Here is a 12,432-nt window from a genome sequence, read left to right as displayed (position 1 = left end):
GAATTTGAACAAAATATCAGGCAAAATTTTACAAGAACGAACGAACCAATGTAAGAAACATTTTGTTACAAACGATTTCATTAAAGAAATGGATCTTTTTCATAAACTACAGATATATTCATTTCATATCTTGAATTTCTAATAAAATATTAACAAATACTCTAACGTTATTATAGGCTACTGCTGACGCCGTGAGTAAATGTAACAGCGAAAGTCGTCCCTCTTCTTAATGCCGACGCAGACGCGGTTCCGTTATCCGTTGACTTGACTTCTCCCTCTCGTCCCTTCAAAGTCACTACGCCGAGTCGCCCGAGCTCCGGCAGGCCACTGGCAGGACACTCCGCCGTCCACTACTCGCTGGCGTCTCCGCCCCTTCTCCTCGGTGACTGGCTGGTGGCGCCTGTGCTTTGCTGCATGGGAGTTGTATTTCTCTAATAATCCGCTAGCCCCTCTGGCCGTACTGCCCGGCGGGGATGATGACTACATGTCCCAGAGTGCCCGGGGGCCTTGCTCCGGGGCTCACAAGAGGGCTGGAACCTGGCGAGTGGGACAGCAGCAGCCACCCCGGCAATCAGTAGCTGTCTTGGCCGAGCGGGTGACACTGCGCTCTCTGCCTTATAAGGGGTGGATCCGATGTGAGGCTCGAGTGGCTGGATTCTTTGCAAGCTCCGTATCTATTCTGGCGACATTTGGCAGAGCATGAAGCGGCGTAGGGTCGCCGTGGCCGCTGGCTTCTGCTTTTCTCTTTTCGTGGGCACTCTGGTGAATTTACTCTTCGTCCCCGGATTCGAGCATCACCAGCAAGGACGCAGCCAGCGGCACATCTCCCCATCCGCGGCGACCGAGCTGCCAGTCTCCAATCCGCGTGTGGAATTGCACAGCCAAATCCAGGAGCGCTACTACGAGGTTGTCCGGTACCAGCGTCACCGGGCGAACCCGACCCGCCTGCTGGAAGGGCGACGGCTGATGGACCTGGCTCTGAGAAGCCCTGCAACGGACAGGTTGACGATTCGGGAACATGCTAGGGAGATGACCACGCCGCTGGGATGCAGGGACCTGGACAAGGTCACCAGCCTTCAGTACCTGGGCTCTGGCTACACCAAAGCCGTCTACAAAGCATCTCTCAACGCGACGTTCTCTGTGGCTTTAAAGTCCGTAGACTTTGGGGGCCACGATATGGACAGCTGTGTGAGGAAGTACGCGTCTCCTAAAGACTGCTACAGACTGGCATCCTACAAGATCGTCAAGGAAATGATCCTCCTGCAGCGGCTGAAGCACCCTAACATACTCAAGGTAGCGGATTCGGGTGGCAGGGTGCGGTCACGCGTGGCAACGCCAAAAATGTCTAAGAATTGTCAGAAGCGCCGGGCGCTAATATCGGGGCTGTCACTTCGATGAGCACAGATCTGACAGATAGTTGGGTCAACTAAATGGGCATCTTTCTGAATTAAACCTCAACAATGTCACGCACTCTCGGGTTTCTGGGACCTAATCTAGCAGATGCCGTACACGAAACCCTAAAGAGTCGCAGTTAAAACGGGGTCTCTTCTTCAGTGCAGTTTTACCTCGCAACAGAAACACGCATATATATATATATATATATATATATATATATATATATATATATATATATAAATCCGAATAGATACGCTTTTGTTAGTGAGCCCGAATAAACCGCTACAGACTGCGTCTAAATCACCTCTACTGATAGAGCCCGACAGCAAGAGGGCAGTTTGTCACCGCTCGGCGCCCACTTCTACAACAAAAAAGAGCAAAGGTCGCCTTATCATGGGTGTGCACTCCATGTTAGTAGATATGAAAATTAAGAAAAGTAAACAGAAACGAGAAACCGCGACTTCACTAGAAGGCTAAAGTCATGACTTCTTTTTGATCCTGACAACTTGAAAATTTCCCTTAATGCTGTCAATGGACGGCTGCCTTCTGTGTCTGTACCATGTGGGCCTGCGTGGTTTATCGAAATAAAAGAAAATGCGGAGCTTGGCCCGGCCGGGAAGCACGTCCCCGCTGGTGCAGAGACCTTAAAACACACTCGAATGTCCACAGAATGAAAGAGATCTCTGACCCTCGGAATTAAGTGAAACGAGCGCCCTTTGTGCGTCGCCTCGGGTTAAGGAGGCCGGCCCTCCTATCAATGCCCGAGACGTTTCTGCTTATCATACGTCCAGTTTTACAAATTAAAGCGGACATTTGTTTGGAAACGAGAAGCGCGGGCTCTTCTAGGACTGTGAACCTTGCACAGTTTTGATTGCTGCCCAAAGCAGCTGGGGATCAGAAAACGAAGACTAGTGCCGCCGGGGGGTGGGGGGGTTCATAACAGAGCAATTCACCAATCTCCATAATCGCAACAATAATGATAATTATTATAGTTGGCGGCTCTGGATATGTGCCAGCACTGGAAGGAATTAATACGTTATGCTGCCAGAACAGTCTTGTGTGTACAAATTCGCATACAGGCAAGATATACAAGTACTGTAAAAATGCGACTCACTGACTTCACATAGCGACACCGGTGGTGCGGGCGGAGCCGAGCTTTGCGGAAAGTCGCAGTTGTGTGAACGGTTCTGCTTCTTTTACAGCCGTCGATCGTGATTTCCCTCGAGAAAAGGTAGCCATATAACTAAACCAAAGCAAATAAACACCTCGTAGAACAGAGCCTCCCGTGGGTTTCGACTCTGTCGGAAACTCGGTGGACAGAGTTGGCTTAAACAACTGGATCTACAGCAGGACCCTAAGAGACCCCCCCCCCCCCTCCCCGCCATCGTAGCGCCCACCTGTCATTGTAACCCACGCTATACGTGGAGGGCCGCCGTCTACACCTGAATTAGACTGATGGGCAAACCTCGAGACTACTGAATAATGAGAGACGATCGCGAGATTTATCGTTAACAGATGCGGTCAACTGCGTCGCCCGGTCTGTTGTTGGAGATTTAGAAAGCCGTTTTAATGTTTAAGATTGTGGATCCACTTATAATCGTTAGTGATCCAGTTCGCGATTTTCTTTCTTTCTTTCTTTCTTTCTTTCTTTCTTTCTTTCTTTCTTTCTTTCTTTCTTTCTTTTTAACAGCTGTACAACAACAGAAAAAACTGAAATAATGCTGGTGTTCCGCCCAAGACGCCTTGATGCCACCATTTAGTAAAACATTTTAAGTGGGAATCCACATCCTTTCTTTCTTTCTTTCTTTCTTTCTTTCTTTCTTTCTTTCTTTCTTTCTTTCTCCAATAGTCTTACAATAATAGAAACAACGGCAATAATACCGGCTCCCCGTCCAAGAAGCCGTTATGCCCCCATTTCAAAGCCGTTTCAGCGTTTTAAAACTACTGAATTACTGCAGAATTATTTTGGAATAATAATTCGAGTCTTTCTTTCTTTCTTTCTTTCTTTCTTTCTTTCTTTCTTTCTTTCTTTCTTTCTTTCTTTCTTTCAGAAACAACGGTGATAATTATCAAAACGGTTGCAGACCACACATTTAGTACTAACACATATAATAAAGTCGTACGCGGGTCTGTTCGGGTCAATCAGTTCCAAGACGTCTTCTTTTGTGAGATGATACGATCTGAGTGTATTTCATGCGCGTGTCTGTTTTCGGCGCTCAGTTCGTGTCTGGTTCTTGCCTTTCGCCCATTGATCCGTCGCTGTATACATAATATTATTGATTAATGGCATATGTAACCTTCATATTCAAAAGCTGAAATATTATGAAAGTGTAGCGACCCTGATCGCCTAAGAGGTATAGAAAATGGATGGATAAGCAATCCGATTGTTTACGACCATCACCGATGTGTGTGTTTGCATGGACCGAGTTTTTACATTTTTACATTTGGCGCACAAACGACTAAATAATTTACTAAGTGTTTTTTCCGTAGGATCCAGGTTAGCTTGTTTATAATTTGGCACATTCATTATTTTTGTGCCCGGTTTATAGGGATCATTTAACTTAAAGACGCGCACAAGCGCACGAGGAGACATTAGACTCACAGTTCATCTGTGATATAACACGGCAAGCGACTTTCTTTCTTTCTTTCTTTCTTTCTTTCTTTCTTTCTTTCTTTCTTTCTTTCTTTCTTTCTTTCTTTCCCGAAACTCAGTAAGGTAAGCTGACGCACAGTTTAAACTTCTAGTCAGCAGATTTCGAAATACTCATTCCTTGTTAGCGTACCCTGCTGGGAATGCGTTCCGTATGCAGGATTATTATTTCTCCTTATCAGCATTGATAACCCTGAAAATGAAGAGGAGCAGACAGCTGGTTTTGTGTGCAGCACTGGGTGGTGGACGAGGCTGCAGCTTTGGCTTGTTTCGGGTCTGTCGCCACACGTGTATGAACGTGGGGTTCGTTTGTTCTGTCACGGAGAGCAAACACCCGTTTTTAAAAGCGTAACGCCGTTTTCATTGTCAGCCAGGGAGCCACACATTTCGCTGTGTGTGTGTGGAGCTTGGGTTTGTTTCAGAAAATCGACTCCGTGCGATCCTTATCTTTCACGCGAAGGGTGGACTCGGACTCCTCGTCGGACAGTAAGTGGGAGGGCAGCTGAGGGACGTCTTGTTGACTTTGCAGTGTAGCTGATGTACAAATTAAAGAATGCGTTCAGACAACAAAATTCCTTGCACTTCACACCATCCACCCACGAACAGATGAGTCACGTATTGTCCGATAAAAGTGTATTTTTTAGATAGTGTGACTTAGAAAGAGAATTAGAAATCAAAAGGCCTTCAGGGGAACGGGACCTACGGGAGCTGGACAGAGGGGCTCGGCCCGGGCCTACCCGAAACTGTTAACCTTGTATCCACTACAGAGGCATCATTGCAATAATAATAATAAAAAAAAAAACACAAGGCAGAATTAAACAAAAGCCAATCTGTGATCTTGAGTGTGAACATGCGAATATTCACCCTAGAGAGCATGTAACCCGCCCACGAAAAATCGCCCCCTTTCTTTCTTTCTTTCTTTCTTTCTTTCTTTCTTTCTTTCTTTCTTTCTTTCTTTCTTTCTAGTAAATCCGATTAAGTCTTCGGCCGCTAATGAAGCGCTTGTGATCCCGTATGGTGTGCAGGTCTGTCACAGTTAAGCCAACTGTAAAAAACCCGTCATCTGAATTCTTTCTTTTTGCTAATGTGCTAATGCATTTAAATATCACGGTCGATTGTAACAAATTAATGGGAAAATAACCTTACGAGAGGCTTTACAGTATGAGCGCCAACGAAAGGGAGCTGACGAGCTGACGCAGGCAGACAGGACCGAGGGAGACGACATTCTTGTTTCGGGTCCAACTTCCTTAACCGTTACACGGCACCGTCCGCTGGTACAGAAGGAGCACCTTAAACTCTTACGCTTTATTTGAAAGAGTTTCAGTTATAAAAGTCGCGGTTGATTTTTTCAATAATAAATTTATTTCAAAATAAATAAAAAGTCCGAATTTTCGTGAGCCGCCCTCTTTTGGCGCGTTCTCTGAAAGAAATGTAAGGATTTACTTCAGAGGTAGAAGGACGTAATAAGTACAAATAGTTGCGTCAGATATTTGAAATATTAATATGTGTGGGTCAATTAAGTCTAAATATTCTCCATTTTAACAGAAATGTGTAATTTTCATAGATTAGTAGTAAATGATTAAAAATCAAAAATAATATATTCGTAATCACTGACCTGGAAATAGCATGAGACGTCTTGAGCATGGGAAACGGCGCTATATAAATAAAATGTATTATTATTACTATTATATTAAGACAATTTGTCATTTAAAATATTCTGGGAGTGGCTCTTGTAGAACTGGGACCACCAGTATAGCCCACTCCTGATGCCTGTACGAAGTTTTGTGAAAAGGAGTGTGACTTTGGCCCCCATGATGGGGTGAGCCCCTGGGGTCAAGTGGATGTGGCTCACACAACTTCAAACCTTTCTGATCTGGGCATCTATTTGGGGTTCTCTTTATTATAAGAGTGTCCTGTTCTTTATTATAAGGGTTTTCATGTCCACTGGACCAAAAATAGGGGGACGCCCCAAAAAGCTTCCCATCTTGTATACGGTATGTAGACATCAAGGTGAGTTGAATGGGGTGTCATACAGTATGTGGGCATTTTTTCTCATACAGGTGAGTCAGGGGGCCACTGGGCATAAACTTGACGTAAATGTCCTGAACACAATGATTGAGTTTTATTTAGTATTCGGTTTTCTGAAACTACCCGTATGGGCTCTCGGAGTTCTGCCCGTCGCTGCCAGTGGTGTGGTCTCCACCTGCCCATCTTAGCATTAAAACTAGAACGGTGGGGCCACATTTTTCAATATCCGCACATTAGGGCTCTTCTTTCTAATGAAGAAGAAGAAGACGACGTTAGATTTATGTAGTGCTTTTCTCACCCTATCAGTTAAATCAAAGTGCACAGCTTCTTATCGACTTGTCCCTTTCGGTGTCAGTCCCGGAGTGGCTCATCACCCCAAGTGACAGCTGAACCTGTAAAATAAAACATTCCGTGTGGTAAATGTCTATTCGGCATATTTCAATTTGTCTCTTCAGCTTAGGGCCCTGCAAGTCAAACCATTCAAACCCGGAGCCCAATGTTTTCCTGGCGATCATTTCGATTGGCAGTTTAGCAGGATTGTGGTGAGGCACCGTGCCTTGTGAATTGCGTTTTGCTGTGCTACCATGTAACACTTTTATTAAAATGATTTCAAAACCTTTTCCCTCACTAATCACACATAAATATTCTTTAGTGAAAACTCGACTTTATTGATCTTTCGAAATGAATAGTACATGAGCATGGTGTTTGCTTCACGTGCTTTATATCACGTCGGGAGTCTCAGCAGGGGTGTCCATCTCTGGTCCTGGTGGGCCGCAGTGGCTGCAGGTTTTCATTCTAACTGTTTTCCTAATCAATTTTCGCTTCTAATTAATTCCTTTTCCCTTCACTTTAATAGCCCTGTTTTGAAGGATTCAGTCCTCTGAACTGATTTGTTTCTTCATGAAATGGCAGCCAAACAGAAATGAGACGTGAAACGAGCCGACAGATGAGCAGCTAAACTGAAACATCAAACTTCTGCCAATTTCACTCCAACCAGTTTCTTAATGAGAAGCCGATTCTCGCTGTTAATGATATCAGGACTTGTCGCTGCTCTCGTTCTGCCACAGCAGACTGTTGATATTCTGTTTTTACCTAAGACCACCATCAAGATGTTTTGGTGACCTGAGCAGACCAACATGGCCGAGACGTTCACCTTTCTTTATTTTCAGGTTAGCTGGTCTTGTTTTGTGTCTCATTATTGTTTGGCTGCTAATTAAGGAAAAAGAAACAACTAAGGGGTCTGAGTCACGTCAATTAAAACGAAGGCAAAAGAAGTTAATGGGCAGTAAAAACCGCTCACTGATTAAGAAGATGGTTAGAATGAAAACCTGCAGCCACTGCGGCCCACCAGGGCTGGAGTTGGACACCCGTGCTTTTAAAAATGCTGCTTCTTTAACGGCACTTTAGGGCAGGGATCTCCAACTCCAGTCCTGGAGGACCACCGTGACTGCAGGTTTTCATTCTCACCCTTTTCTGAATGAGTGACCTGTTTCTGCTGCTAATTAACTTCTTGTGAATTCATTTTAATTGACTTCTCTTTTAAGATTTGTTTCCCTGACTTTCTTCACCGTACCTCTGAATTGCTTCATTTCTTTCCTTAAATGGCACCCAAACAGAAATGAAATGTGAAGTGAGGGAGCCAACAGAAGACCAGCTAAGTCAGGGCCTCAAACTCCAACCAATTTCATTCCAACCAGTTGCTTCATTAGGCTCTGAGTCTCGTTGTTAATTAAACCCGTTCTTTAACTCCATGTCTTGTTGCTGCTCTCGTGGTGCTTTAGCAGACATTTCTGAAATTGTTGATTTTCTCTTTTCTAAGAGCTCTGGTCAAATGTTTTGGGGACCTGAGCAGATCAACATTCCTGAGACCTTCACCGTTCTTTATTTTCAGATATTCTATGAAGGTTACAGTTTGTTGGTCCTGTTTTGGCTCATTTTGTATCTCATTATTCTTTGACAGCTAACTGAGGAAAAAGAAACAATTGAGGGGTCTGAGTCTTCAAGAACAAGACAATTAAAATTAATTCGAAAGAAGTTAATTAGCAGCAAAATCAGGTGACAAATTAAGAAAAGGGTTAGAATGAAAACCTGCAGCTATGGTGGTCCACCAGGACCGGAATTGGTGACCCTTTGCTTTAGGGTTCTTTACCGGGCTGTGTGGTTCCTCAGACTGCCATTGCTTGACAGAGCACCATTTAATTCTGGGAAAGTTTCTTTACATATGAAGTTGGTGCTTTGTGCTTTGAAGGGCTTTGTGATATTAGAAAGAAGAAACTGAAATCTTGTAATGTAAGGTAGCCTACATAACAGATTATGAAAATCTGGGCTTAGTCTGTGTTACTGTAGGCAGCCAGAGTCCTTTTAAAATCTGGACTTATTGGTATTTCACAAATCTGTTACCACCTCTTCATGGTTACTTACTGTATAAAGCCTTTTATGGATCCAAATAAATGAAAGGTTCTTTCAGGAGCCATCATGTGGATGGGTCTTCTGGAAACTGAAGTGGTTCCCCTAGATAGATAGATATATAGATAGATAGATAGATAGATAGATAGATAGATAGATAGATAGATAGATAGATAGATACTTTATTAATCCCAATGGGAAATTCACATTCACTATGGTAGGGGTGTCCAACTCCGGTCCTGGTGGGCCGCAGTGGCTGCAGGTTTTCATTCTAACCATCTCCTTAATTAGTGACCAGTTTTTGCTGTTGATTCACTTCTTTTGCCTTCATTTTAGTTGACGTGACTCAGACCCCTTAGTTGTTTCTTTTTCCTTAATGAGCAGCCAAACAGTAACGAGACACAAAACAAGACCAGCTAACTTGAAAATAAAGAAAGGTGCCACGGCCCACCTGCCAAGTTGTTTTGCCTGCCTAAGGTAAAGTCAACTCTGATGGAGGATCGCAGGAATTGTCGGGTAGAGGGGTCCTTTCATCGGATTGGCTGGCCCAGCACTGTCTCAGCTGTGGAATGGCCAATAGGAGGAGGCAACTTGATGGCTGAGGTCTCCAGGGGGGTATTTTCCGTACTTCACTTAAATCATCCGAGATCAGATGCCTCATCTTGGATGAGTTAATGCCAGTGAAACTCATCCGGGATAAGTTGGTTTTTCAAACACAGCCATGTATTAGATTAGTTTAGATGGATCTAATCATCTGAGATGAATGTGTGCGCCCGCGCTGATTGAAAAGCCCATATATATTGAGTCTAGAAAACATGATCAGCAAGTCTTTGATAGGCTGTAACAAAATGACGAAAGAACGGGCTCATTTTGTTTCACACAAGCAGAGCAGGACCTTTTATTTGAAGGACATTTTATAATTTCAAGATTTAATATGCACAAAGGGTAACACTGCAAAAGCAGCCCAAACCAGAAAAGACGGCTGGCAAAAAGTGGCCGACAAATTAAACGCTAAGCATTGTACATACTGAATGCAGCGTTTCATTTCATATGTGTCAGATTAATTAGATAGATAGATAGATAGATAGATAGATAGATAGATAGATAGATAGATAGATAGATAGATAGATAGATAGATAGATACTTTATTAATCCCAAGAGGAAATTCACATTTAATATATTAAATATGCATGTAAATTCATATTTAATATGTCATAATTCCAGATCAAATGTGAGCACAAAGAGAACATGGGAACAGGTTAAAGTGAAGTACAAGAATATACTTCAAACTGGTAAATATTGGTATATAACTATTTAAAGAATTGTTGACATAAAGAATCATATATAATATAAAAAAAACATTAATTCTAAAGCTAATAAGAAGGCAGACAAGCAAAAAACAGGTGGAGGTCCACGCGGTCCAGACCTAACCCCTGCAGAAGAGTTGGCTATCCAGCAAAATGCCCATCGCCCTGTTTCTGAGGGCATTCCAGGGCAAAGGTCCTCCTCAGAACCAGTGGCAGGATGCAGTGATCACTTCATTTCAGGTAAAGGATGGTCATTGCATATATTTGTCATCGATGTGTGCCATAGGTATGTTCCATATAGCCCTCTTTTTTATTGGGTTAGTTGCAGATAATGTCATATCCCTAGAACCTGTGTTTGACCAATGAGATATTGACGAAGGTCAAATATTTGATGAAGACATTGTGTCTGATTATTCGGATCTGCGTACAATCCAGTGCCCCAATCACATTTGGAAAATCTGGGTAATGAGAATGTTAGGCTGATTGTGAGATTCTTCATGGAACTGTGAGTGTTTTTGCCTGTGTGTTGCCTACCTGCAATGGCATGAAGCGCCTCTTTTATTGTCTGCACACACAGGTGTCCAGGAAACACTATGAAAACCCGAAGGAAATATTTCAGAGCCAAACAGACTTTACGAATTGCCTGGCAAACTGCACTTTTAGTTAGATTTTCCGCATTGCCTACAGTATATAAAAAAGTGCCCCTTGCAAAAAACCTCAAAGCAATGCATACTGTCAGTGTGGTTGTGAGAGGCCGACTTCACCGAGTTTGACTTCGAATATAAGGTCCTAATAAATCTTTGAGGTACAATATTCCCCTTTGGCTAAAGCGGTTTCTTTCAAAAAGAATTTCCTCCAGGAGCAATAAAGGATCTTGCCGATCGCGCAAAACCCTCTCTATATGAAATTCTCTTCTTATAATTTGCGTACCGATATCAATTGGTCGCTCATTCATGTACGCTGAAGTCATGACTGAATGAATTCCACGCACGGACACTGATTACGTGTGTGAGCTAATCCTTGTTTACGTAGAGCAGACCTGCTCCAAGCAGGTTAGAGGATTTGGATGTGCTGCTATGACAACACATCCAGCAAGAGTTTCGAAAAACCAACAGATCCAGGATCAGGCCAAATCGTCAACAATTACATCCGGCTAAATGAGTAATCCACGTATGAAAAATACCCCCCAGGACTCTAAATAAATCCAAATCCTAATATGTGATATCATCTACTGTTAAATTCTGCTCCATACTTGTAATATTTTTATTTTTATACATATACTAGCAGGAGTACCCAGCATTGCCTGGGAATCTATAACCGGTGAATTTCCCAAATGAAAGAAACAGAACATAGAAATAGAACAAACAGTTTTCTGATTGACATTTTATTTTAATAGGTAATATAAGTGGTCATTCCAGAGCCTTTGGATACACTATATTTTATGTTTTACGTTGTGGTGCAAAAATGAACAAATTCTGAGGATTGCCCACTCTAGAATATGGTACGTAGAGTTGTCTGTGTGAAAAGCATGGATTTTCCAAATTGATGCCTTTAACTTGCAGTGATTGTCTTTGAGCGTTATTAATTGACATAGTAAAATCCAAACGAACAGGAAATTGTAGCCGTTTGAAATCAAAGGGTAAATCATTCGGAATCAGCGGAATTTTTGGTATGAAAACATCTTCACGTCTTGCGCAATGTTTCAGACACCCTTGAAATAGACTTTTTTCTGGCATCGGAAGTGGACTTTCTAATTCTATGTCTGTTTTTCGGTGGCATGGGTATATTAGAGGAAATGAGGACAATTATAATGTGTGACATGGTATTAAGTATGGAATAAGCACCACAGTGTACGTTATTTACAATACGTCGGAAAGCGAACAAATAGCACCAGTCAGTCAGATTGGTGGCGATCGGACGCCTGGTGGAGATTTGTATGGCGGATAAACAAACATACATACACACATACATATATACATCGACTGTGCATTATATATTAGAAGAAGACTGAGGATTACTTGTGTTCTGTTCTGTGTATTGTATTGTATTGACCCTCTTCTTTTTGACACCCACTGCACACCCAAGTTTCCTGTAAAGGGGTCTCTCTTTGAACTGCCTTTCCCGAGGTTTCTTCCATTTTGTTCCTTACAAGGGTTTTTTTTGGGAGTTATTCCCTTGTCTTCTTAGAGAGTCAAGGCTGGGGGGCTGTCAAGAGGCAGGGCCTGTTAAAGTCCATTGCGACACGTCTTGTGTGATTTTGAGCTCTACAAAAATAAAGGTCTCGGCCATGTTGGTCTGCTCATGTCACCAAAACATCTTGACGGTGGTCTTAGGTAAAAACAGAATATCAACAGTCTGCTGTGGTAGAACGAGAGCAGTGACAAGTCCTGATAGTCAATAACGGCTTTCATTAACAGCAAGAATCGGCTTCTCATTAAGAAACTGGTTGGAGTGGAATTGGTTGGAGTTTGAAATCCCAGTTTAGCTGGTCAACTGTCGGCTTGTTTCACATCTCATTTCTGTTTGGCTGCCATTTAATGAAGAAAGGAATCAATTCAGAGGACTGAATCCTTATAAACAGGGCTATTAAAATGATGGGAAGAGGAGTTAATTAGCAGTGAAAACTGATTAGGAAAAGAGTTAGAA

General features: G+C 42.8%; 1 protein-coding gene across 1 annotated transcript in view; it reads left to right on the top strand.

The window, feature by feature from the left end:
• The first annotated feature begins 251 nt into the window (after nucleotides 1–251).
• pkdcca (protein kinase domain containing, cytoplasmic a) overlaps nucleotides 252–12,432 on the top strand; it is a 30,598-nt gene continuing 18,417 nt past the window's right edge. Inside the window, exon 1 of the mRNA XM_028820735.2 lies at nucleotides 252–1,293. Coding sequence (XP_028676568.1) covers nucleotides 700–1,293 — 594 coding nt within the window. The 5' untranslated portion in view covers nucleotides 252–699. The remainder of the gene's footprint in view (nucleotides 1,294–12,432) is intronic.

The sequence above is a fragment of the Erpetoichthys calabaricus genome, chromosome 15 (assembly GCF_900747795.2).
Source record: "Erpetoichthys calabaricus chromosome 15, fErpCal1.3, whole genome shotgun sequence".
Classification (NCBI taxonomy): Eukaryota; Metazoa; Chordata; class Cladistia; order Polypteriformes; family Polypteridae; genus Erpetoichthys; species Erpetoichthys calabaricus.
The sequence above is the reverse complement of the archived record's forward strand: the minus strand, read 5'-3'. Positions and strand labels throughout refer to the sequence as shown.